The 27,530-nt window shown below is 42.4% G+C and overlaps 1 protein-coding gene across 2 annotated transcripts; it reads right to left on the bottom strand.

Annotated features, from left to right (window-relative positions):
• Positions 1 to 4,405: 4,405 nt before the first annotated feature.
• On the bottom strand, positions 4,406 to 26,811 carry MCUR1 (mitochondrial calcium uniporter regulator 1). 2 transcript variants are annotated; one of them, XM_070778368.1, is made up of 9 exons: positions 26,204 to 26,811; positions 19,550 to 19,669; positions 16,347 to 16,450; positions 15,697 to 15,798; positions 14,682 to 14,723; positions 13,812 to 13,883; positions 11,200 to 11,253; positions 8,958 to 9,072; positions 4,406 to 5,988 (listed from the first exon to the last, which is right to left on the bottom strand). In XM_070778368.1, the coding sequence occupies exons 1-9, from the start codon at positions 26,640 to 26,642 to the stop codon at positions 5,753 to 5,755; spliced, it is 1,284 nt and encodes a 427-aa protein (XP_070634469.1). In that variant the 5' UTR covers positions 26,643 to 26,811; the 3' UTR covers positions 4,406 to 5,752. The 2 variants fall into 2 exon arrangements, with proteins under 2 accessions (XP_070634469.1, XP_070634470.1); XM_070778369.1 differs by lacking the exon at positions 4,406 to 5,988 and adding an exon at positions 6,481 to 7,841 and having other exon boundaries at positions 26,204 to 26,810.
• Positions 26,812 to 27,530: the final 719 nt, after the last annotated feature.

Here is a 27,530-nt window from a genome sequence, read left to right as displayed (position 1 = left end):
GCATTGCAGAAGGAAATGGCAACCCACTCCAGTGTTCTTGCCTGGAGAAGCCCAGGGACGGGGGAGCCTGGTGGGCTGCCGTCTATGGGGTCGCACAGAGTCGGACACGACTGAAGTGACTTAGCAGCAGCAGTAGCAATGGTTGATGTCGTTGATTAAGAATGAAATATCCTAGTTAATGATCGTGTCACAGAAAGAAGGGTGAACTAAGCAGGAAGGAATTACCTAAGGCCTAAACATCAGATGAAGCTAAGGCTTGGACAGTGGGCTCCATGCCAACACCAATTCTTTGGTAGGAAGACCTCCAAAGAGAAGTATGGACAGTCACAATTACCCTGGGATTTATATGAAGGGCTGGTGTAGTATAATACGTATTTCCTCTACATTCCTCTAATATCTACTGCAATCTCTATACCAGCCATTCAAAGGATGATGATGTTCTTTTGCTGGGATATGGCATCGTCTGTCTTGGTGCTCTGGGGTGGTTGCTAGGGAGCATACTAAGGGGAATTTACTTGTTTGGGTGGTGGTATAACTAATATGCCTAGTAATTACTAGTACGTGATTCCAGTTATTACACATGGACTGCATTATATTTTCCATGAATGTATGGTTTTACAGTTTGGAGAACGTGTCCCTGTGTTTGGCCTCACTTGATCCTCACCAAGTGCTCTCAGTTGGGTGGGGTCTCTATTCCTTGGAGTCAGGAGGCTTGGGCTTGAATCTGGAATCACCACTTAGTAGCTGGGTGCTCTCAGACAAGTTTTTCCACTCTCTCATTCTTGATTCCCTCAATATAAAACAGAGATCATTATAATACTTAATTCCTAGGGATGCGATGAAGATACATGGCAACCCACTCCAGTGTTCTTGCCTGTAGAATCCCATGGACAGAGGAGCCTCGTGGGCTACAGTTAATAGGGTCACAAAGAGTTGGACATGACTGAAGCGACAGAGCACGCCAAGGTTTTAGAACTGTGCCTCTAAGACAGTAAATGAACGCCCTATAATTATTGCCATTATCATTATTGTTGTTGATGCTATTATTTTAGAAACGTGGGACTGAGGATCGGCAATGTTAGATGGCTTCGCCAGAACAAAGCAAGTGGCAAGGCTGGAGGCTGAAACCAGGGCTCCTGACTCATCCTACCCGTGGTTGTGAAATGATCTGCCTGTAAAAACTGGTATGTAGCGACCAGACCAGGATATTGTGCTGCCCTGACAAAATAATCGTGGTTTTGTTCATTGGAAGGAAGACGTTAGTAGACTTTTGTCTGTCTCTCACTTTTTCCCTTAGAGTTTTCTTAAACTTTGTGGACCTGCAACTGCTTTGCCTCTCCCACTTGCTGGTGTTCATGGCCAAGTCAAGGCATTCACATAAATATTTATGCAGAAAACCGAGAACTCACTGTCCATTCTTGGTTCAACAGCCACGTTTTTTTTTTTTGTTCCATGAGCCCCTGACCTTGTGATTTCATTCCATACATGTGTCAGTAGACTTTCTGCAGGTACACCTATCCTGGGTCGCAAGAAGGAATTATAGATACACCAATAATTTGCAGTATTTCACAAAGAACACATTGTTCTGTAGAGAGCAAGATGCCTTCCAAGTCCACCCACCCTGAACAAGCCTGAGGGCTGTTGTCTCAGTCATCCTTCCCTGACCTTGAATTCTACCAAATGTAGACTTATTTTTCACACTTCCTACAACCACTCGAATTTCAGATCAAGCAGTCCTATGGCTGTCTTTACTGTAGCCTGTGTTTTATTAAATTTTCACGAACATTGTAAACAACACTGTTGAATGCCAATCCAACAACCATTTCCAAACTCCTTCTTCCTCGCCCACCTCCTACCAGAGGGGCTGGAAAGCTAAACATTCCCTTTGGTAACTTTTCTTGCTACAGATGGCCATGTGACCTAGTCCTGGCCTACAAGACAGGAGGGAATTTCTGTGGGAGGGGTGGAAAACCTTCTTCCTGATTAAAAGGAGAGAGACCTCTTATGAGAAGAATGCTCTTATGCATCTCTCTCTTTGTCTTGGATGCTTTGTGAGGATGTGATGCCTGGAGCTGGGGCAGTCATGTTGTGATCAGCAATCCCATGGCTGAAGTTGAAAGCTAATGTACAGAGACCCTGACGCTGGGAAAGATTGAAGGCAGGAGACGGGGACAACAGAGGGTGAGATGGTTGGATGGCATCACCGACTCGATGGACATGAGTTTGAGCAAGCCCTGGAGTTGGTGATGGACAGGGAAGCCTGGCATTCTGCATTCCATGGGGTCGCAAAGAATCAGACATGACTGAGCGACAGAACTAAACTGTACAGAGTAAGGTAAGAGTGGAAAGGTGAAGGGTTAAACTGCCACCCAGTCCTGAGGATCACTTATTTCTAGACTTGAGTAGTAAAAGTCACGAGGTATAAATCACTGTTAGTTTTATGCTACTTACAGTTGAAAGCATCCAACTGATACAAATGTGAAAAAAAAAAAACCAATTCTAAGTGCTCTCACTAAGTGCTCTTCTAAGTGCAGCCCACTCCAGTACTCTTGCCTGGAAAATCCCATGGACGGAGGAGCTTGGAAGGCTGCAGTCCAGGGGGTCGCTGAGGGTCGGACACGACTGAGCAACTTCACTTTCACTTTTCACTTTCATGCATTGGAGAAGGAAATGGCAACCCACTCCAGTGTTCTTGCCTGGAGAATCCCAGGGACGGGGGAGCCTGGTCTGTGGGGTGGCACAGAGTCGGACACGACTGAAGCGACTTAGCAGCAAGTGCTCTCATGGGATCACTGAGTATTTTGATTCCCCCAAGCTTCCATCTTTTCCCCACAAAGTTTTACCACTGTTTTCACAGGTAGCAGTTCTTGAGGTCTGAGCTAGACACTGCCTGATACAGCACTTCAGGTTCGTGCAGGCCATAACTAGTATAAGAGATAAGAGAACTAGTGAAAAATATCTCTGTGCTAGGTAGACACTAGCTTTCATGCTGAGGGACAAGAGGCTGCTAAGCAGCAGTTTTTCTCCTAAGGGAATGGGTGTTGAGGAGTTGGAGATGGCCGAAGTTTTTTAAAAAGCCTTCCCCAAGAAGGTGGTAAGTGCAGAAACACCATGCTGACCTGAAGCTGTTGTGTGCAGCTCTTGGGCTTTATGTTAAGCTGACTTGGAACTTCAGAATCATGAGCAATAGATCAGGGTTTACTGAAACACAGATTGCGTGCAAAAAGAAAGAAGAAATAGAACTGAAAGGAATAGTTAGGACCTTGTAAAATGTGAGCATGTATCAACTTTTTACCCCTGAGTGTTGGCCTAAAAACAGTTCCCCACGTACCTGTGACGTGCAAAACAATGGAAGCTCACTGCTCTCTATTTAAAACTTAGAGATGCTGGAGCTCAGACCCTGTGGCTGACAGTGGCCACCACGACCCCTTGCTGGGGTCCTGGTCTGGTCCTCCATGGAAACTGCAGAATTAGAGTAGAAACACGGCTGCCAGCAGCACGAACAGCGAGACTCCGCTGTGGAGTGCCAGGGCTTTAGAGTCCAGCAACAATGCTGTTTTTAGAAAATGCCTTTCTTTAAAACAATTTTCTTAAAGAAATCAAAGAGCCGTGGTAAAAAGCAGGTGTTTAGTTTGCGCGCCAGACATGTGGAAGGGGAACTGAAGTGAGAAGGCAGACAGAAGACTGACGTCTGGAACTTCAGTGGCACGGTTTTCACAGGAAGGCTGCATTTGTGGGTCATTTAGGGGCTTTGAGAAACCAGATGCTCCCCCACCCCTCGGATCTAGTCAGTTCTTGGTGACTCCCTAACTTGAGGAAAAGTTTTCTGGTTGGAGAAAATGAAAGGGGCCCAAAATTAGTTTCCAGGCACTCACTCATTTATCCACTCCCTCAAGCCATTCCTCTGCTTCCCTCTCGAGCAGGTATCTGTCACACAGAAGCTAAGCCTGTGCAGGTGACCCAGAAAAGCCCCACCTTTCAGGGGTGGTGTTTGTGTCGAACAGGTGGGTCCTGGGGAAGGAGCGTGGAGACCTTCTCAGGACCCCTCCTCTGGTTGCTCCTGCAGCGCTTGCTTCGGTTTCTTCCAGGCCCTTTCGCAGTGGAACTCTCCCAGGCTCAGTCGCAGGGCGTGTGCTGCCAACTTCACCACCGTGAAGCTGGTCTGAGAGAACTACCCACCCCGTAAGAAGTGGAAGTGTGAGGTGCCGGTGGGTGAGTTCCCGTGGTACCTTCGTCTTGCTCTTCCTGAATTTTGATCATGTAGGCCAAGAAAAGCAAACTCTTTGCTCAAGCTCATCTGATTTGGATTTCTATCACTTGTAACTTGACCTTCAGCTTTTGTAGAAACTTGCATATAAACCACATTTTCCTTCAAACAAAGAGTTAAAACACTTCACCACAAGCATGCTAATAAGAGTCTTTTGAATAAAAATTTATTTTTTAAATCAAATAACCACTTTCAAATGTATCCTGTATGCAAATCCAAATGTTTAGGTTTTAGATTTTTAAAATAATACATCGTTATCATATACAACTGGAAGGAAAAAAACAGTATAAACAGAGTGTAGGCAGAAGTTGTTCTAGTTTTTCATATTCAATGTGAACAGAAGAGTATTCTAATCACATAAAATTAAGTATTTTATTTTAGATCATAAGAATATTAGGCCCCCTCTGTCATAGAATACAATGTAACCAAACATTTGCTTAAGTAATGAAAGGGTTAAGGAACGATCTGGGTTATAATGAGAACAACATAAGTTATAAATCTGCAGGAAGGTTGGTATTTTCCAAATGAAACCCTGATAAAAGGCTAAACAGGCTCAAACATTTTCTATAAAGAATAAATCACTCCTGATTAACATGTTTTTGCTTCAGTGTCAGAAAAGTCACAACACATGTGATGAACGTATGTTAAGAGCCAGTTTTCGAGACGTGAGTTCCATGGTGCCGTCTATACGACATTTGTTCAGGAATGACGCCAAAATTCTCAGAACACGGCATATCGGGGGGGAGAGAGGTCCCTGCCAACGCTGACACAGCTAGTTAGCAGGAGGAGAGGCTGCGGAGGAGCCTGGGACAGAAGAGCTCGTCACTCTGCACAGCAGCAAAGGGCCACAGACCCTGCGGCTCAGGAGTCTGCTTTTCAAAGAGCTCAGAGCAAGATGGCTGGCTTGAGTCAAGCCTTTCTTCCTGAACCAGAGACTTCTCGACTGGTACTTGACATCCTTAAGTGAAAAGACGAGACCTTCAGATGTAGTTTTGTTAGCTACCGAGCTGGAAAAGTACTTAGTGGAGGGCTGAGACCAGCAAGGAAGTCAGAATTCACGTTTCCTCTAAAGAACCATACACACAAACAGGCTTGTTTATGAAGGGAACAGGAGAGGAGTCGGGCTGCAGCTTAAGCTCTTTTAAAAAGATAAAAAGCAGGGAGTGTAGAGAAGGTATGGAGGAACCTTCTGAGCGGTTCGTGCATGAACAGGAAATAAGGGCTCAGGCCACTTGACATTCAGGGTTAGGAACCTGTGCCTGGAAGGGTGATCTTCAGGACCTCACTATGGCCAATTCCCCCATGTGCTAGACGCACAGAGTTTCGTCAGGCATCTTTTCCCTTCTGAGTGCTAATGCTGAATTTCCTCTAAGCCAGCTGAGCTCAGGAACGGTCACACGGAATCCAGCCCCAGCCACTTACAGGCTCACAGACGGCCAGGCGAGCGCTGGGAAGGGTATACTTGCATTTCTGGCTCATGTGCTTTCAAATAGAATATATCTGACTAAATAGAGAACATGGTCCTGAACCGGCAGTCCGGGCCACCAAGAGGAGAGTTCGTTGTTCCCCGAGGCTGGGGAGGTGCGGGCTGGTACTTCGGAGGACTCCACTGCAGTCAGTGATGGCCCAGACCAAGCGACAGGGGTGCAGTCCGCCCTCACTAGGAGGAATGTCACATGGAATACTGGCGGAGGACAGAAAGTCATCCAGCTGAGTGTTATCTAAAAAATATTTTATCAGAATATAAGGTCACTTTGTGAACGCATTGGTATTCGCTTTGAAACAGAACTGCGGACAGTGCTTTTTCCTCCTGGGACTTTGTTTTGTCGGAGCGTGTGTGCTCCAGGCTCCTTCTGGTTCTCCCTAATCAAAGTTATGTTGCAAAGGTGGGCTTAATGGGAGGTCACTTACTTCACTCTTTAATACTTAGGGCAATTGTTAAATGAACAGGATTTTCTGGAGAACCTTCTCTGAAAGGGACAGAATATAGTGATAAAGTACTTTTTGTGGCAGTTAAGGGAACTTTGGATCTAATTGAAAAAAGATTATTTTTCACTTTGAAACTGACACCACGAATGCCAAAGCATTTGATTTTCATACTTATCTGGAGCTCAGACTCTTTAAGTTACACAAATATTCTCAAACAAGGCAATGACTTACAAAGTTTAGAAATGGCATCCAAAGGACAGAGGACAACATTGTACCACTGTGGATGAAGAGTAATGATGGGTACTTTATTCTACCAGTGTGATCCAGAAGTCTCTATGTGGTTTTTCCACGGGACCAGGTATGCATAGATACGCACACGCATGTGTGAGAAAGACAGGAAGGAGACATCTGATGTCATCATTTCTTGAATGCTTATTCTCTTTACGGGCAGGTCATTCAAGTAAGACGGGAATGTGCATTTCCAAGCCCCTCCCAGCTGTATCTAGTAATCTGTTTTAAATGCAGAGGTAAGGTCACTATGAGAATGTCTTTAACAACCAAAGAAATCAACCCATATTAGGCTGATACCTGGCAGGACAGTTCTCTAATTTTCAAAGCCTATGACCTGAGCTTGTAATGGGCAAAGGCATCTTCATTAAAGATATTTCTGAGCAGTACCTACACTAGCTAACTATCTTAGTATTGCTACAGACATTGTGCCTTGTGCTTCCCTTGTATCGTGTACAAAGCTGAAGAAGGCCATTAGGGTGACGATCACACACGCTGAAGTTGACTTCCATGCTGAGAGTGAGCACGTTTTCTAGGGACACAGTGTCATCCCTGGAGCATTATGATAGCTCTTAAATCAAGAGGGAGAGGAGGAGGGACCGAGTAAGGGGGAAGAAGGCAGAAGAAGTCTACACACCAGGAGGATGGGACAGTCTCCATCCTAATCATAATACTTCATTAGGCAATAAGATTTTCCAGCTGGAAGGCGCATAAACAATAAGCAGAATAATAACGAAGATAATGGAAACCAAAAGGAAAAAAATCTCTCTCTGGTGTCAAGTACAGTGTAGCATGAGGCTACCAACTGACTGGACTTGAAACACAACCTCTAAACACAGGGACCGGCTGATGTCAGGGTCTGGGTCAGCAGGTGAAGAAGATTCGATGCTCTTGGTTTGGTTACCGTGATTCTTCAGCACTTAGTAAAGCTCCTGGGCCTCTACATGGAGACCCCAAATCCTTGATGAGACAGAAGATTTAAAATTGCAGAGTTATACACATATTTACTATTGCTATGTCCTGCAAGTTAGACTGAGTTCACTGGTCCAGGGGAGTGGAGTCCTCCTTGCTTTGTCCACCACTCAGAGTTATAAAGTTAACTACATAGAAGAGATGAAAGAAACAGTTGTGAAATTTCTTACTTCTTTGCCTTGGTTATATGTCCATCATTTGCATAAAATAAATAATATGCATTAAATTAAAAAATCAGCATTATAATTAGAAATGAGAAAAAAAAAGTACAGCAAGATTCTGGTGTTCTTAAGGCAGAACAATAGAATGCTCTTTAAATAGACACTTTATTATATCCACAGGCGATAAAATCCCAGAGCTACTGTTAGGCACGTAAATACAGATCCTGGAAGAAAAAGAACAATTGTGCACAGTATTAGTTCTATTAAATGTTACTTGCAGGAACATCATTTTACTAAAAAAAAAAACAAAAAAACAAAAAAAACACAACAGTCATTTATCCTCCAAGAAAGTAAAACCAAACCCAAGAAACCTGGCTTGTTCACTGATGTGCCACACGCCATGAAACACCTTCCTATTAAAAAACCCCACATCTAATATCGTCATCTCCAAAGGACAAATGCGTTCAATATCCAAGGAAACGTCTCAATAAATGTATAGAAGCCCAAGAATTCTGTGGTCACAAAGTAAATGCACTGGAGAAGGAAATGGCAACCCACTCCATCGTTCTTGCCTGGAGAGTCCCAGGGACGGGAGAGCCTGGTGGGCTGCCATCTATGGGGTCACAGAGTCGGACACGACTGAAGCGACTTAGCAGCAGCAAAGTAAATGCACATGTACCACAGAGGGACGCACCCTTTAACCCTGTGAGCAAAATTCTGCTTTTAAATACTATTCTACTTCAAAATATGGATCTAGAATGTTAAATTTGGTTAAAATAATGGTTAAGTAATTTTTTTTTGGTACGTGAATCTTTTCCCCTCTTTTGGCTCAAAAATTTCAACAGCAAAATAACTCCTTATAAGAAGTGTCACCCACTGAAAGACCACGACTCAACTATGTGTAAAACATTCCACCTTGAATGTCACTAAAAGTAATTACCAATAACTACAGTTTGATGATAGCATCTCATCAAATTTAAGATGCCATGAGTAGTAGTAAATAAAGTCAGGTACTTCACAAAGAAAGAAAAAAAATGACATTAATAGTATGATACTTTATCTATTGGAAACTGTAAGATGCCTTCTAATTTCAGAGATGTTAAAGCATGAAAAAAATGTTCTAGAATCAATGAAATGCAATATCTGTCTGTGACTCAATTTATACATTTATCTTGGGAGCTCCCTAGTGGTCCAGTGGGCAGGACTCTGCACTTCCATCGCAGGGCACATGGGTTTAATCCCTGGTCGGGGAACTAAGATCGTGTGTGGCTCGGCCAAAAAACTTTAAAATTTTATTTATTTTCAGTTCATTTTAACTATCTAAATGTAAGACAGCTTACCTGCTAAATATTTAATATTATCAAGCTTGTGCGACTCAAGCATGGTTTTTAGGCCAGCAACCTCGGTGTCTATCTTTCTGTCTGTCTGTGTGACGGCCCGATCCTGCTGGGCGTGCTTTTAAAACAAAGAGATTCACAGCATTAAACCACACTGGATTTGTCCCTGAGTCCCTTCCCGACAGGGTGCAGTCAAGGTACACCCACGGTCAGATTAAGGAGACCTGGGCTTTAGCCTTGAGTTCTAGCTTCATGCTATATTCTGCTAGTCAGGGCCTTAGCTATCTCTAGGCCTGTTTCCTTCAGTTTGAAACAAAGATAAAAAGTAACATTGGCCCTGTATTCACAAAGGCTGTTTAGAGAATCAAGTGCAATTACTGATAGAAGAAAGCTTTTATAAATTATAGGCAGCTTTACAAGTAAGATTAAGATTAGGAAGCTCGTCTGTTCTCAATGGCAATGAATATACCTCCTCCTTCTGAATTCCTCTCAGTAAAAGGTATACAAAACATGCTTTAAGGAACCCTCTTACACTGTTGGTGGGAAAGCAAACTAGTACAGCCACTATGGAGAACAGTGTGGAGATTCCTTAAAAACTGGAAATGGAACTGCCATATGACCCAGCAATCCCACTCCTGGGCATACACACCGAGGAAACCAGAAGGGAAAGAGACACGTGTACCCCAATGTTCATCATAGCACTGTTTATAATAGCCAGGACATGGAAGCAACCTAGATGTCCATCAGCAGATGAATGGATAAGAAAGCTGTGGTACATATACACAATGGAGTATTACTCAGCCATTAAAAAGAATTCATTTGAATCAGTTCTAATGAGGTGGATGAAACTGGAGCCTATTATACAGAGTGAAGTAAGCCAGAAAGAAAAACACCAATATAGTATACTAATGCATATATATGGAATTTAGAAAAATGGTAACAATAACCCTGTATGCGAGACAGCAAAAGAGACACAGATGTATAGAACAATCTTTTGGACTCTGTGGGAGAGGGCGAGGGTGGGATGATTTGGGAGAATGGCATGGAAACATGTATAGTATCATATGTGAAATGAATCGCCAGTCCAGGTTTGATGCAGCATACAGGATGCTTGGGGCTGGTGCACTGGGACGACCCAGGGGGAGGGGATGGGGAGGGAGGGGGGAGGGGGTTCAGGATGGGGAACACGTGTACACCTGTGGCGGATTCATGTTGATGTATGGCAAATCCAATATAATACTGTAAAGTAATTAGCCTCCAATTAAATAAATTTATATTAAAAAAACAGGCTTTAAAAAAATGAATGGAATCTTAGGTAATCTAAAAGCAACAGTGCTTGCTGACACTATTTCTATTCACATTTTTAAAAAGTTTTCTTTTTTTATAATTCAAATACCAAGTGTTTTATTATGAGGCTTGGCTATACTAAGGGCCTTTATGAGTTCTTTCCCAAATATAAATAGTTAAACCAGATACATAGTTAACACCCAAAGGGTAGTGAGTTTGGTTGATGTTATAAAGGGTTTGTAACAATTCATTAATGTGAATGCGTAAAAGCATGGGAAATACTTCATTAAAAATCCCAGGGCAAGTAAGTAGTCCTCTGTGGTGAACAGTTCAGGTAATGAATGAGGAAATAAATGCGTGGAGGAGTTAAATATTCCAGAGGATGAGTTTAGTATTCTCTCATGGAAGTCTCTTCCAGGTTTCAGAGGTCCCGGGTAATAAGGATGGAAAAGAAGTTACACATGCCATAAATTAAAAATATAGTAAAAAAAAAAACAAAACTCCATTCCTTATTTATTCTTCAATTAAAATAACTAAGTACTTTGTTAAGCACCAAAAAATTCCCATGATACTCCAGTTCTGGCTATGTATACCCAAAAGAATTAAAAACAGGGACTCCAACAGATATCCACAAGTGCACAATTAGAGCGCTATTCACAATGACCATAATAATAATCAAAATGTAGTATGTCATAAGGGAGTATTATTTAGCTTTAAGAAGGAAGGGGAGTCTGACATATGCTACAACAGGGATGGACCCTGAGGACGGAAAGCCAAGGAAGATAAGCCAGTTATGAAAGGACAAATACTGTATGATCCCACTTACACGAGGGACCAAGAGTGGTCAAACTCAGAGGCAGAGAACAGAATGACGGTAGCCAGCGGGAGGAAGGAGGAGCTAGTGCGTTTAATGGGCAGAATTTCAGTTCTGCAAGGTGAGAACTGAGTCTTTTCTTACCAGTGACACCATTTCTGTTTTTATTTCCAGCAGCTTCCTTTCGTTTAACGAATACTGAAACAAACATGTAACACAGGTTAGATTCTGATTTAGTCCTTTATTTATTCCTCTCCTCCTTCCCTGGTACCTTAAATATTCTGCTCTCAGCACTTCCAAGATACGTACCATGAGCAGTCACCCCTAGGATGAAGCAGCCTACCTGCTTTCTCCTTTTGATCTTTTTTAAATCTTATTTATATTCACTTATTGCTTCAACATCTCGATTCCCCTTTGTCATCTTCTACCTCTCTCTCGGTTGGGTTTCTTTTCCTGTCTTTGCTGTGATGTCTCTAAGCCCCTCCCACTACTATGATAGCATCACCTGGGACCAATTTAGATGGATACTGAGTCACAGGCTTTTCAGCTTTGGGAGGGGTGAAAAAAGTAGGGTAACAATTCAATTTCGGAGCTATCCCATCTTAACTACAAACAAAATTGGCACTATTTGAAGCCTAGACAAAAGAGAAAAGACATAAAGTGGGAAAAAAATAATTTCAAGGATTATTATTCTGTGACATAGATGCTGCCTTCTGAATATAAAACACTATGTAAATTCACAGATTCAAGAAATACACTAAACCATCACATGTTGGTTTTAATTGAAAAAAACAAAAAACAAAAAACAAACCCATGTGAGCATTGTCACAATCCAATGTTATTAAGGGAATTGACTAGTTCTACTCAGAATTAAAATGATATCTTGCCTTTTTTGCTATTAATGACTGTGTGATTCTGTCAATACTGAGAACAAAATCAGGCGTATTTCCTTAGTGGCAGGCATCAGGATTTGCTTAAGCAAAGAAAAATGTGTAACTTAAGTGAAGAATTTAAAAAATCCTCAATAAATTAACACTTGTTATGGGGGGAAATTAATGCTTTTTAAGTCTCTAGAAACTTTCTAGCTATAAATGTCCCCCTATGACTACCAGGGGGATAGAGTATAAAAACAGCATTGCTTAGGAGTTTAAAAAAACAACAACCCAAACCCCAAACCAAGAACTACTTGCAGGACCAAAGAATGCTCATCGCCAGGGTTTCAGAGAGAGCTATGCACCAGACTACCACCAGGGGGCAGGGTGGAACGGGATTTTCTGCATCCCTTAAAATTCCAGCCTTCACTAATACTGACTCAGCCACAAGAGAAAAGACTAAATCTCGACACTGCCATGATTATAAAAGTAGCATCTATCTGGACCCATCTCCCTCTACCCCAAAGCAGTCTATAGGCTACACTGCATTTGAAACTGGCTGTAAATATCACCACAGTCAATGCTGCTAGAACAGTATTCTAAGTGTATTAAACAAAAGAATGAGAGGGTTGGATAGCTCATCTTCCTCAGTGCATGTTAAACTCATGCTAGTTGCAGACTAGTATACTGCTGTCCCGCACTTCAGAGTAATCTGAATTTAGGATTTCCAAAAAGGACTTCTCACCTAGGTTAATAAGTCACACAAATTCACTGACTTTAATCCATGCTCACAGCCCCTATCTCCCAATCTCTGAGATCTAGTTCTTCCTGACTTTGTTGCTAGAGGCATCTTCCTACATCAAGTGGATTCGGAATTCCTGCTAAGCCTATATATAACCCTTAAGGGCAAAGGTAACCAAAGGACTTTAAGTCATATGCTAGTGATCATTATATATTTCAGCAATACTAAGTGATCTCCTCTTCATGGTTAAAAGTGTTTCAAAACTAGAAAGGCAGGTAACACTGGCATAATAATTATTTTGTATATCATATGGGGGCTTCCCTGGTAGCTCAGTGGTAAAGAACCTGCCAGCCAATGCAGGAGACACAGGTTTGATCCCTGTGTTGGGAAGATCCCCTAGAGAAGAAAATGGCAACCCACTTGCCTGGGAAATCCCATGGACAGAGGAGCCTGGTGGGCTACAGTCCATGGGGTTGCAAGATAGTCAAACATGACTTAGCAAGTAAACAACAAATATATGTCATATAAGATATATATATATCCCTTCTGCTTATATACAACCCATATTTTGTGGTATCTTTTTGTAATGAAAGCTTTACTTTTCAGTTATTTTTCCTAACTGAAAATTTCAATTTAGCATAACTTAAAGAATCATTTAGAATTTGCATTTCAAAACAATGCAAAAAAACTCATTAAGATTTCTCTATTAAAAAAACTACATGAAAATAGTTTTCAAACCCTCAATTTTTAATGTAGAATTTAACATTATTTAATATTTATAATTTAATATGATTCAAGTCAGATAATCAACTTAACTTCTGCAAAATCAGGACCAGTAGAGATTTAAGTTAATATCAAAGAGATCAAGATAAAACAATTTATTCATGTCTAAGTGACAAATAGTTTAGTATCTCTGAAACAAACAAGATTCAAACTTGACTTGACCAAGATTTTAATTTTAATGTTACTTTTTAAAGTCCTAATCCAAAATATAGTTGAAATAAAGAAACACCATGTGTAACAATCATATGTAGGTAAATATTTAACAGTACTTATGAACTGTAAATAACCTTAGACTTGACCAAATGTTCCATCTTGCAAAGAAATTAATTCATGTTCTATTTTTAAATAAAGAAACATACCAGTTCTTTCACTCTGCTCTTTTCTAGATTGAAGTCCAATTTGGTATCTGTTCGGACTTTGATCACTTCGTCCTAGTGGGAGGGCAAACATCAAAGACAGAAAGAAATCCAAAGTAAGAGATCCAAAGCCTGTGTGGACACGAGCCTGGGTCCACTGTCTCCACTGCTCCACCGGAGGGGTCGAGGGTAGGGGCCGGGGGTGTGCAGAGCGATTGAGCTAGAAACGAGGCAGGTCAAGAGACTGGTTAAGCCATGTCTGCGGGGACTTCCTGGTTATTTATACAGATAATCCCCTTTTATGTTGAAGTCAGATCACAGTGGGTTACTGTTGCTTTTAACATCAAGATTCCCAATACAATCGCCTTGTGGAATTTATGAATCAAGCTGTTCTCTGGACAACTTTGGAAAGCAGAGATGGACTCAAGTCAAATATTAGATTCTGGTTCAAATAAAGCTTTCTGACACTCATCAAAACCTTTTTCTTATTTAACACCAATGTCCTTTCCACTCAAAAAAATCAAGTAGCTGGCATTAGTCAGCATTTTAAAATCACATGTAATTCTTTTAAAGACAGTCTCTCCTAAGAGAATGTAAGGATTCCATGTGGCTGTTTTAGAAAAATTTTATTTAAAAATGACTTCATTCCTTCTGGATCACAATTTTCTTAATGGATTTGGTTACAGACATCAGTTAACTTATTCTTTGGCTATGTTCTCAGTTAAATCTTCCAATATGTACTTTTGAGACATATCACACAAATATTTAACACAGAAGCAAGTTTTTAAGAACACATAAATATTTTGGACACTATATTTATTACTGAACTTATGTAATTATAAATGAGCAAGCAAACAGGAATGAGGATCTTACCATTACTTGTTGTTTTAACCGATGGAGTTCAAGTTTTATTTTCTAAAAAAACATTAAAAAAGAAGTCAGTCAAGGATATGTTTGGAAGGTTAGAAGAAAAACCTAAAACTTGGTAATAAATATTACAACCTGCGTTTATGAGCAAGTTCTTCAACTTCTTTCCTCAAGTCAACATGAATTTAGCTACATTTAGCACACAACCATAACTGAACAGCCTCAGAGGCAGAAATGATCACTGGCCATGCCAGGATGGCACTACAGTCATGGCGTGTCCTGAGGGCTTTCAATTCATGTTGAAGGCCACATACAATCAGTAACGCAACTGTCTTCAATAGTCTCATCTCCCTCCAGCGATGCTTTAGTACCTCTTTCAAGTTTCCTTTTAACTAATTCTGCCCTCAAATAAATGACTTCAAGACAGTTTCAAACTTTTATCTTTTTTTCTAGCAAAAGAAGGAATCGTTTGCTAGGTGGGTTCTTATAAGATCAAAACTAACAGGTGATCAATGAACTTCCTTCATGGGACTCTAAATACAACTAAAAACAAAAGGAAGATGTGGAGACAATACCTATTTCAACACTGATCTCATACGCCCACACTTTAAGTAAGACATGAAGAGATATTTTACAGCACCACTTATTCATAATAACCCCAAACTGGAAACAACTCTAATATGCATCACAGTAGAATAATGTGGTGTGTTCCAATAATACTATGAACGATGAAAGAGAGTTATCTATTGCTGCAAGACACATTTGTGATTCCATTGATAAAGTCAAAACCAGTTAATGGCCATGTAAGCTGGGATGGTGATTTTTGCTGTGGGAGGAGTGACCAGAAGGGGATGACAGCAGGTCTTGGGGTGCCAGTCAAGGACCGCTTCTTCATCTGACTGACAGTCCATACTGAAAATTCACTGTGTGCACTTCTTTGTACACTTTTGTGTATTCACATTATATCTCCATATCCTAATAGAAAAGCACTTGAGAAATATGAGTGGCTCTTTGGTTTTACCTCATTTTCTGATCTGAGGGCTGAAAATTCACTCTTCTCCAAAATAATCATATCTTTTTTCACGTTGGCAATCTGAGACATTATTTGCTGAAGAGTGATCTCCTGGGAAAAGAAAAACGAAACATATAACCTCGTCTGGCCTAGGAAGTCCACCTCCTACCATCCCAACCTGGGATCATCTTAATGAGAAACCAGGACGTGGGCACATAGAAAGAGGTTCAGTAAGGTACTCCTCCGTCTCGAAACGAGAAAAGAGGAAGAACTCCAGGCCAGTATCAGCACCAGATGAATCACAGTTAACAGAGTGGCAGTCAGAGGACTGCCAGCTACAATTCAGGCCACATCTCCATTTATTAAAGCATTTTGTTGTTCAGTCGCTCAGTTGTGTCTGATTCTCTGTGACCCCATGGACTGCAGCGTGCCAGGCTTCCCATCTCCTGGAGTTTGCTCAAACTCATGTCCACTGCATAGATGACTAGAAGAGTTAGTTTTCAAACTTAATGGTTCTATAGAAGTTGAAAAAATAGCTCTGAATAAATATATTTTATGCCACTCTAGCCATTTGCCTCTCGTCTATACTAAAATTGCTACATGCTGGGACTTCCCTGGTGGCTCACTAGCTCAATCTGCTCCAGAGCCCAGCAAGCTACCTGCTGCATCTTGGTGACCATATCTTTGTAGATGATATCCATGTTGGCCTCCATAATCTTGATCAAGGCAGATACGACGACTTCTGCTTGTTGAGTAGTAAACCCTAGGCAAACACACAAAGACAATTACTCAGGAGACCGTAATTGTCAGAATTTTAAAAAAAAAAACATCCTTCATTGAAAGGGAGAAAATGCAAAGTTACACCTGCAGGTGAATGTCTGAATTCAGAAGCAGCTGGAAAGTTTAGCATGGCAAGAGGGTGGAGTCTAGTCACAGGCTGTGGTGTGTCTGTCACTCAGGACAAGCTGGGACACATGAGCATTTACACGACTGTTTCCTTACGTACAATGAGGGGTGGGGCTGACTGAGCTCTGATGTCCCTTCTAGGGGTCAAAAACCATGTTTTCAGAGAATGTCTAATGACAGGAGATAACTGCTCTGCAAGGTCAAGTGAAAAGATGCAAGACTCAAAAATACAGATATTATACAAGTTATTGCTTTCGTAATTTATGAGAGAGTTTAGGTAGCTGTTATTTTCTTCTGTGTTGTCTTATTTCTACAATGGATATGACTTCCTTAATTTTAAAGTGTATATATTAGTAAAAAATAATTACATTAAGTAGAGAAAGTTTGTTTATTTCCAGCACAAATCGGTCAAGTCAATGGCTATATAATAATTCAGCTGTTAATTTATTTAATGTTAAAAGACAAAATCAGTTCTTACATTTTTCCCTCCACAATCTTCCTCAATCACTAGTGAGGAAAGCCCAAATTGGAAAGAATATATTCTTTTATATTCAATAAATGACGCTGAACTGAATTACATAAAGACTCAACTTAGCAGTGCTACTATTTTTAATAACTATAGGTACTAACATATTTCACATTTAAAATTCTAATTAAAATGCTTAATTTTAAATACTTAAGATGAATAAGTACCTGGTATATAATTCTTTGTTAAATACTTTCATTTATAAGAACTTCAGAAGAATGTACTGATACTTATAATTAGTTCATGGCATATTTGTCTGGATAAAGTTATACCTGATTCAATCTGGATGAGATTAAGCATGGGACTATACTGAAAAAGAACAAAGAAACAAATTCAAAGAAGACAAAAAGACCTCCAAAAACCTATTCTTTTCACTTTATTCAAAATCCTTTTAGTTTCAATGTGTGGGTCATGAACAGCTAGCAAAAAACATCACTCAAATGTTAACAGTTTAGCTCTGGCACTGGGATTCACAGTAGTTTTTCTTGGTTCTTTTCTGTTTTCCTAATTTTAAAAAAGTCAACAAGTCTTTTGCAATTTTTAAAATTTATTAATAAGAGTTCATAATTAAACATAATTAGGCTTGGGAATTATAAAGAAAAGAAAAAGAGAAACCAAAGTGGACTTACACTGATAAGAAAAGAGATAAACTTTACAGCCTTATAATTTAGAACCACCTACAGGAGGAGAAAGGATAAGAATAGGGAGAAGTTAAGCCTGAAAACTTCTGGGATACCCAGATGCAAATGAATTCTTTGTATTATAGGAAAAAGAGGTGGGACAAAATCAGGGCCAGTGAGATTATGGACAGAGGAAGTTCTGTGAATCAGGAGACATAACTCCAGGGGAGGAAAAAAAGGATAAAGGACAGAGCATTCCCCAAGGGGTCCTTCCTGGTCTTACCCTAACCCAGCCACCATCCAGGCAAGCACTTTCACATGCTACACCCAGTGGGGTCCTTACATCACTGGTTTTGAAATAGGCAAATACTCATGGGCCAGGGTTTTAAATCAAGAAAAGTAGGAAGTACCTATGTTGAAACATTCAACATCTATTATTTTTACTTTGTCAAAAATAAGTACATGGATTCTGAAAGGCAGGAGGAGAAACAAACCCCACCTTTCATGGGAGAAAGGCTTTGGGTCCACTGCTGATACCTGGCCACAGTCACGCTTAGCAAAATGAATGACGTTCTCTTAGCATCATCAGACATCCAGTCCATGTAGAGACACTCCTAGTATCTCTGGAATGTCTTTTTTACAATTGGTTACTTCGAATACAAAAGGTCCATGAAAAAAGAGAAAAGGAAAGAAAAAGAAAAGTGGAAAGACTTCTGCTTATCAAGATAATTTTAGATGCCCCTCTTACTTCTACTTTTCTTTTTAAAATTCTGAGCAGAAAGACGTTGTGGTGGAAAAGGCTGACTGTTTCAAGTTTGAGAAGAAAAAGCTGTAAAAATTATCACAGAGCATGTGACAGTTTTCCCAACGTGCATTCAGGACATTACTTAACACTCACAAGTGCTCTCTGGAATTCTCTGGGAACTGAGAGGGGAGAAAGACTGTGAGGCCACGCAGCTGGAAGCTTGCAGAGCCTGAACCCAGAGCTGCTAACTAACCCACGTACGCACAGAAGGACCCACCCCATCACCATGTTCTGGGCAGACAAAGCACATCAACACAGGGCAGCTTTTCAGATATGAACACGCATAACCGGATGGATGACTGTACTATAGCACAGACTGGTTTATTTCAAAGGCATAAGCTATGGTATCTGAGATTCTGATTGTGAGAGGATATGTGTCTATGGTTTAAAGAATTATCAATATGTATTAAACTTACACTGTGCATTTGTCTAGACAAGATTAAATATGAGACTGCTACCTACATACTAAGTGTACTTTGAATAACTGCCATACATATAGGAGTAATCTTTTACATCAGTTGGTTCAACAGCAGTAAAAGAAAATGTCAAGTCTGAATATTTTTTTAAAACTACAGTAAGCTAAAATGATCAATAACTGCTGCTCCGCAACATTTTAATTTCACGAAAAATTTTAGAGCACACGAGATGCACAGGAATAAAACTGTCCCTTCTGGCCTTAGACAGCTGTCCTAGGAGCCATTCCTGAGTTTTGCTGGCTTGTGTCTAACTTTTAACCTGTAACACTATACTTCCAGAGTGATGTTATACACACACACTTCACTTGGACAAAGGGAAAATGTAGGAGGAAAGTCTCAATTGTGCTGATGAAGCAAAAATGCCCTTAAACAGAGAAAAAACAAGGACTTAAAAAAATGGAGACTGATCAAAAGGCGACCTGTGGACTTCAAAGTCAAAGGGAAATACGGGAAATTAGGTAAGACCATCAGGAAGCCGTGAGGTACAGGGTATCTCGATGGCACCGAGTGGCGACTGGCAGAGGATTACCATTCTCCTCGAGCACACACACTAAGGCATGGGTGTCAAAGTAGAGCTTCCTGTTCCCAGAAGAGGTGAACTCTCTCCTTTTGCTGTCCAGCTGCAGGTTCCCAGCACTGAGGCTAAGCTCTAGAAAGGAAAGGACACTATGGTTCATAACAGGACCTGATGGTAAAAAAAAAGCAACTCAGCATCAGGAAAAAAAAAAAAAACAAGGCATACCTCAAAGGCCTTTTTTTTAATTAACAACGGCTTTATTGAGACACACCTCACATGCATATGACCCACCCATTTGCAATGCATACTTCAGTTGTTTTCAGTATCTTTACAGAGCTGTGCAGCTGACCCACAACTAACTTTAGAATACTTTCATCAATCCCAAAGAAATCCTAGACCCTCTAGCTACCCTCTCTCATTTCCCTACTCTGTGCCCCCCAACCTCGACAATCCCTTAATCTATTTTCCATCTCTATGAATTTGCCTACTCTGGACATTTCATTTGAATAAAATCATTAGGTATATGACGGAGAAGGCAATGGCACCCCCATCCAGTACTTTTGCCTGGAAAATCCCATGGATGGAGGAACCTGGAGGGCTACAGTCCATGGGGTTTCTGGGAGTCGGACACGACTGAGCGACTTCCCTTTCACTTTTCACTTTCATGCATTGGAGAAGGAAATGGCAGCCCACTCCAGTGTTCTTGCCTGGAGAATCCCAGGGATGGCAGAGCCTGGTGGGCTGCCGTCTCTGGGGTCGCACAGAGTCGGACACGACTGAAGTGACTTCGCAGCATTAGGTATATGATATCTTGTGACTGGTTTCTTTCCCCCAGAGTGGTATTTTCGAGGTTCACCCCACCGTGTTCTATGTCAGTATCTTATTTCCTTTTATTGCCAAATAATATTTCATTGTACAGATATACGTTTTTTTTTTTAAATGCAGTCACCAGTTAAAGGACTAACTGTATGAAGGTTCTAATTTCTCCACATCCTCAACACTGTTATTATCTTTTTTTTTTATTATAATTATCCTACTGGGTGTCAAGTGGTATCTCTCTGTAGTTTTGATTTGCATTTCCCTGACAGTTAATGATGCTGAATATCTTTTCATGTGTTTACTGGCCATCTGTCCATCTTTGGAGAAATATACTTTCAGACCCTTTGCCCATTTTTAAAAACTGGGCTATCTTTTTATTACTGAGAGTTTTTTTCTTAAATACATCTTAAGATAAGTCCAACTTATCTTTTCCTTTTGGTCCTTTTGCTTTTGGTGTCACAACTAAGAAGCCACTGGCAGATGTGAGCACAGAGATTTACATCTGTCTTCTAAGGGTTTTGCAGTTTTAATGTTCACATGTAGGTCTTTAACCCATCTGAGCGTTTTTGTATATGGTGTGAGATGGGGGTTCAACTTCATCCTTTGACATGTGGTTATCCAGTTCTCTCAGCACTATTTTCTCCCTTAAATTGTCTTGTGACTCTCATCAAACATTCAACCGATTTTAAGTGGGTGGGTTTATCTGTGGATTCTCCAGTCTATTCCATTGATCTATATGTCTGTCCATCTGCTAGTGCCCCATTTTCTTGATTACTTGCAGCTCTGTAATAAGTTTTGACACCAGCAAGTGAGTTCTTTTTGTTCTTTTACAGGATGGTCTCGGCTATTTTGAGTCCATTGCATTTCCATACAAATTTTAGGATTATATAGTATCAATTTCTGCAAAGAAGCTACTTAGAACTGTGATAGAGATTGCATTAAATCTGTAGGTCAATTTGGGGAAGCAGTGCCATCTTAAAAATATTAAAGTCTTCCAACCATGAACATGGAATGTCTATTTATTTAGGTCTTTAATTCCTTTAATAATGTTATATATAGATTTCAGAATATAACTTTAGTGCTTTTTTTGTTGTTGTTAAATTTAAGGATTTTGTTCTTTTTGATGCTACTGTTACTGGAATTGTTCTTTAGATTTTTCAGACTGTTTATTGCTAGTATATAAAAATACAACTGAGTTTTGTTTTTGTACAGTTTGTATGTTGATCTTGTATCCTGCAATCTTGCTAAATTTGTGTATTAGCTGTGAAAGTATTTTAATGAATTTCTTAGAGTTTTTCATGTACAAGGTCATGTCATCTGTGAATAGTGATAACTTACTTCTTCTTTCACAATCTGGATGCCTTTTCATTTTCTTGCCTAACTGTACTGGCTAGAACTTCTGGCACAGTGTTCAACTGAATAGCGAGAGCAGACATCCTTGTCCCTGACCTTGGGGGGAGAATAATCTTGTCTTTCACCATTAAGTACAAAGTTCACTATGGATGTTTCAGATGTCCTTAATCAGATGAGGCAGGTTCCTCCTGATTCAGATTTGTCATGAATGGATTACGGAATTTCATCAAGTTCTTCGTTTTTTCCCATGATCGTGTGGTTTCCCTCCTTTGCACGGTGAGTGTGGTGTGCTACACACATTGATTTTTTCATAAGTGAACCTGCTGTTCCTGAGGCGGAAGCCCACGTGGTCCTGGTGTTGACTCCCTCTCACATATCGCTGGATCTGGTTTGCTAGTATTTTCATAACAGATATTTGTCTGTAGTTTTCTTTCCTTGACTTTGCAAAAGTCTACCTTTGGGGAGGGACTTCCCTGGTGGTTCAGACGGTAAAGCGTCTGTCTACAGTGCGGGAGACCCGGGTTCGATCCCTGGGTTGGGAAGATCCCCTGGAGAAGGAAATGGCAATCCACTCCAGTACTATTGCCTGGAAAATCCCATGGACAGAGGAGCCTGGTAGGCTACAGTCCATGGGGTTGCAAAGAGTCGGACACGACTGAGCGACTTCACTTTCACTTTCACCTTTGGGGAGACATGTTCTAACAATTCATATATTACCTGTTGTACGAATTTCTGTGTGTTTAACCACAGATCCAACCTGTTTCGCAAATTTGTTTCAAGATGCTCATTTGATTTTTAAAATTTTTTTGGCTGCTCCTCATGATATGTGGGATCCTAGTTCCTGACCAGGGATTGAACCTGCAGCCGCTCTACATGAAGGGTGGAGTCCTAAGCACTGAACAGCCCAGGAAGTCCCTCCCGGTGCTCATTTGAAAGAGGCAGCATAGTAATGGTTTCCTGGGTTTTGTATTCCACAAACCATAGAAGTAGTTTTAAAAAGACAGGGAACAACTGCAAAATGAACTTGTAATTTTTATCAAGAAAGGCCATTTAAACATTATAGTTTCTTATTCTTACAAGCATACTAAAATTGACAGCAAAAGAAAAAGAGAGATGGACAATATAAAATAAAAATCTTTCAATTAAATGTAATAAACATAGCTATATAAAAACCAGTCCATCCTAAAGTAAATCAGTCCTGAATATTCACGGGAAGGACTGATGCTGAAGCTGAAACTCCAATACTTTGGCCACCTGATGCGAAGAACTGACTCACTGGAAAAGACCCTGATGCTGGGAATGACTGAAGGCGGGAGGAGAAGGGGACGACAGAGGATGAGATGGTTGGATGGCATCACCGACTCGATGGACACGAGTTTGAGTAAGCTCCACCAGTTGGTGATGGACAGGGAGGCCTGGTATGCTGCAGTCCATGAGGTCACAAAGAGTCAGACACGACTGAGCGACTGCACAGAACTGAATATAAAAACCTACTACATTTTTGTTCTTACTTGTCTAAGATGCCAGGTGTAGAAGAGTGAGAGAAGACAGAATAGTCATCTATTAATTCAGAGTTCAAAGGTTTTCTCAGGAGCTCTCCTAAACATCCTTCAGCTGATCAACTCTTATTCTCATCCCCTAAACATTCAAAGGAAATTCCAAGTAAGCAAAAATGTGACATGGACAGAACCCTACAGATCTGATGCTTTTCTGTAAGACGACAGCAGTGATTCCCAAGTTACTGGAAAGAGTGGGGTGGCTGCAGTCACAGTCTGTACCAAGATAAGGACTAGAAAACCAATAATCACTTTGTACCAAGCACCGTTTGCAGACCAACAAAACATCAAATGCAGCAACTACTGTATGTATGTGTGTGGCAAACAGTAAAAACAAAACAGAAAAACTTGAGAGTTGCTTAGATTCAAAGAAGCACTCGCCTACAGCATAAGGCCCTTGACAAGGCACACAAAGCTCATCCCAATTTAGCCCACTCACCCCTTTAGCTTTCGTTCTGGCCACCTAAGCTATTCTGTTTCCCGCACTGTCAGACTCTGTACTCCATCCTTAAGCTTGGCTTGCTCCCCTTTCTCAACTGGTAAATTTTAAGCATCTCTTTTACCCCTCTTCATCTGATCTAACAGTGTGCTAAGCACCCATTACGCTCTGGGCAGGGCATTATGCTACCCTGTAAGGTTCTCTCTGCTAACTCCTCCCAGGTAAGGGAGCAGCCTGTATTCCTTCCTTATCTGTGTTCTCAGCCCAGGACAGACAACCCCATCATAGCACTTACTACATTTATTTCCATGTCTGTGTATCATTCCAAACTCCCCAAGAGTGTTCAGTCAGTTATTTTTGTATCACTAGCATTTAGCAGAGGTCCTGGTACATTGCAGGCCAGAAATAACTTAACAAAATATGCAACTGTATGAATTCTTAGATCCAGATCTATAAACCGTCTACAAAGAAAGTTTGAGATGAACTAATTTCTCCTCTTCACCTACGGTTTTCCCTTTTCACATAAGTGAGGTCACTTAAATCTGGCACCTCTTTCTTCATCCTTTATCTCCAGCTCTGGGCAAAAACTGGCCTTTATGAGAAGAGACCCCGACACAGAACAGCCCTAGCTGGATGGCAGGTGAATGAATGAATGCACCTCTTACAGGGCTCTTTACAGGCCACCCCACCCATTTCAGAACCGTGCTGGACTGTTCCATGGGTTAGAGAGCTTAAATATATTTGTATCCAGAACTGGCTTGATGCGATTATTCTAGTACAAAATTCCTTTCTTCTAATAACAACAATCATTCATGTAATTTAAAACAATACTGCAAGCTTATTTTAAATAAATATTATCGGCTGAAAAATGGAGACGGCCTAGTCATGTGTCGCTTGACCCTCCAACCCTGGCTGATGGAAGGTGAAGTCCATCTTGCCTCCATCACAGGGCAGGGCCTAGGGACACCAGAAGCAGCTCTGGTCCACTTTTCTTTCTTTATTGTGATAACAAATTGAGGTCCAAGAACTATGAATTCCCAGAATTAATCACCAGGAAACAAGGAAACTGAGCTATGATATGTAATTCTCCTTTGGGGATGTTCTGAGTGACTTCACATGCATTGGAGAAGGAAATGGCAACCCACTCCAGTGTTCTTGCCTGGAGAATCCCAGGGACCGGGGAGCCTGATGGGCTGCTGTCTATGGGGTCGCACAGAGTCGGACATGACTGAAGCGACTTAGCAGCAGCAGCAGCAGCACATCAAAAGCATACACAAAAGAAGCCCAAAGTTAGCCCTGGACAGAGGAAGAAACTCAGCACAAAGTTCCTATTCATAAATCATCCTTAGGTCTGAGTAGCTCTACAGAGAATTCTGGACACCAAACAGACCACTAGGCTGAAGACCAAGAAACAAAATTCTCATTAGCTGATGGGATCATGAGAGGAAAAGAAATTACTAGTTACTAGCTTGTCAAAAAAAGAGGAACAAAAGGCAAAGGACAGAAATAAAGACTCACAATTACTGCAGCGCACTGCCAGCTGACCACTCACTTCCCAGTCTCCTACACAACTCTCCTCACGCTTTGCAAGAAACTAACCAGTTTCTTGCCCAGCCAAAGATATTCTTAAATTTCAGAAGCAACCAACATTTACCGAGCATTTCTGTTGAGGAAAACATTTTTTAAATAGCCATCAGTGTGGTTAGGGAGAGCCACTGATGTATATGTATAGATTCCCCAAAGTTAGACTTTTGCTAATAAATAACGATTACCCCAAATGATTTTTTTTTTAATCAACAGTTTTCAATCTAGTACACTGAGTCTGCTTGGACTTTCCTCATCTCATACAAGGGAGTGATTGATCTCACGTTCTCAAAGAATTTAATCAAATGCCAACTTCTCAATGAAGCTTATTACGAGGACTCCATTTAAATGAATAACTGGAGGACCACTCCACTTCCCAACATTTACCCCCTCTATTTTTTCCGACACCATTGATCAGATGTTATTATATACACATATATAGTTGTATATAATATATATATTTATATATTATAACATGTTATTATATTATATATATATAATCTCCTTTGCTAGAATTAAGCTCCAAGAAGGAAAAGAGTTTGCTGACCGATACACCCTGAGTACTTAGAAAAATGCCAGGCAGAGCAACGAACCAAAAGAGGGTCTGAAATTAAACTGTGAAACAATCCCTTCGTCTCCTATAGCTTCGCACCTCCCATCGCAAGCCTACTACACGCCGTGTGTGCACCCGACCCGGGGGATCTGCAGAAGTACGCACCCCCTTCCCGCAGCCATCAGTCACAACCTGCGCCGGACACCCGGCGCCCGCCTCCCGGAAGGGTCGGACCCTCCCGTGTGGGGAAGCCCAGGTTAGCGCGTGGCCCAGACGTCTGACCGGACAGTCCCCCCGCCCGGGAGGAGACCGGCGACCTCGGCCGGCCTGCCCAGCTCCCGCCGCCCCGGCCCGGCCCTCACCTCTCCTGGAGGACGCCAGGGCGGCCACCCGGCCGAGGCACCGGGGGAGCGCGCCCGCCGCACCCGCGAGGCCCGGGGCCAGGCCCGGCTGGCTTCTCCACACGCCGCCGCGCCCGGCCGGGGGGCCCGGAGGGGCCGGGGGGCCGGCGCGCGGGCGCTCCCAGTCCGCGGGCGGCCGGCGCGAGGCCGCGGCCGCCCGGCGCGGGCAGGGCACCAGCAGGAGGAGGAGCAACGGGGAGGCGCGTGCCGCGCCGCCGCGGGCCGCCTGGGCGCCGGGGCGCAGCGCCCCCGGACCGCCGGGTAGCGCGGGCAGGAGGCGGCGTGCGGGGTTGCCGCGGCCGCCCAGACCTCCAGCGCGGCCGGCGGCCAGGAGGGGCAGGAGCCGCCGGCGGCTGGGCGAGCACTTCGGCCTCTCGGCCGCGATGGAGCCGCAGTCCATCCCCGACGCGGTCACTGGCCCGGGAGCGCGCTCATGCCAGTTACGCGCGGCTCATGCCAGTTACGCGCGGCCCCCGCCCGACACCTACGGCAAAAGCGAGCACGGGCGGCGGCGCCGAGCCCGCCCTTTCCTGCCCGCCAGGCGAGGCTCGGGGCCCGCGCCGGGGGCGGGGCTGTGCGGGTAGGCGGGGCTCCAGGCCTGCGCCGGGGGCGGGGCAGGGCCGAGGGGCGGGGCTCCGGGCGCGCGCTGGGGGCGCGGCCGGGCTCGTCTACCGGAGCCAGCACCCGGAGAGAGGCGAGTCTTTAGTTTAGTTTAGTCGCTCAGTCGTGTCCGACTCTTTGCGACCCTATGCACTGCAGCACGCCAGGCCTCCCTGTCCATCACCAACTCCCGGAGTTTACTCAAACTCATGCCCATTGAATCGGTGATGCCATCCAACCATCTCATCCTCTGTCGTCCCCTTCTCCTCCTGCCTTCTGTCATTCCCAGCATCAGGGTCTTTACCAATGAGTCGGTTCTTCGCATCAGGTGGCCAGAGTATTGGAGTTTCAGCTTCAACACCAGTCCTTCCAATGAATGTTCAGGACTGATTTCCTTTAAGATGGACTGGTTGGATCTCCTTGCTGTCCAACGGACTCTCAAGAGTTTTCTCCAACAACACAGTTCAGAGTCTGGTACACATCAAACCCTCATACTGCTTCGTGACGGCGACCAGGGAGACCAGGAGGTGGTCGTGGGACTTCACAGAGCTGGAATGAGCTTGGAACTGCCACGATTTGCGTATTTATTACACTAATGTCCTTATAAAGACATTAATTATCCTGGGCCCCTTTAGAATCCCGTGGAAAGTCCGCCGAACTGCCCTGGGTTTTCCTGATTTTCCTGGTC

This window comes from Bos indicus, chromosome 23 (genome assembly GCF_029378745.1).
Source record: "Bos indicus isolate NIAB-ARS_2022 breed Sahiwal x Tharparkar chromosome 23, NIAB-ARS_B.indTharparkar_mat_pri_1.0, whole genome shotgun sequence".
Classification (NCBI taxonomy): domain Eukaryota; kingdom Metazoa; phylum Chordata; class Mammalia; order Artiodactyla; family Bovidae; genus Bos; species Bos indicus.
Note: the sequence above shows the minus strand (reverse complement) of the source record. Positions and strands in the feature narration are given on the sequence as shown.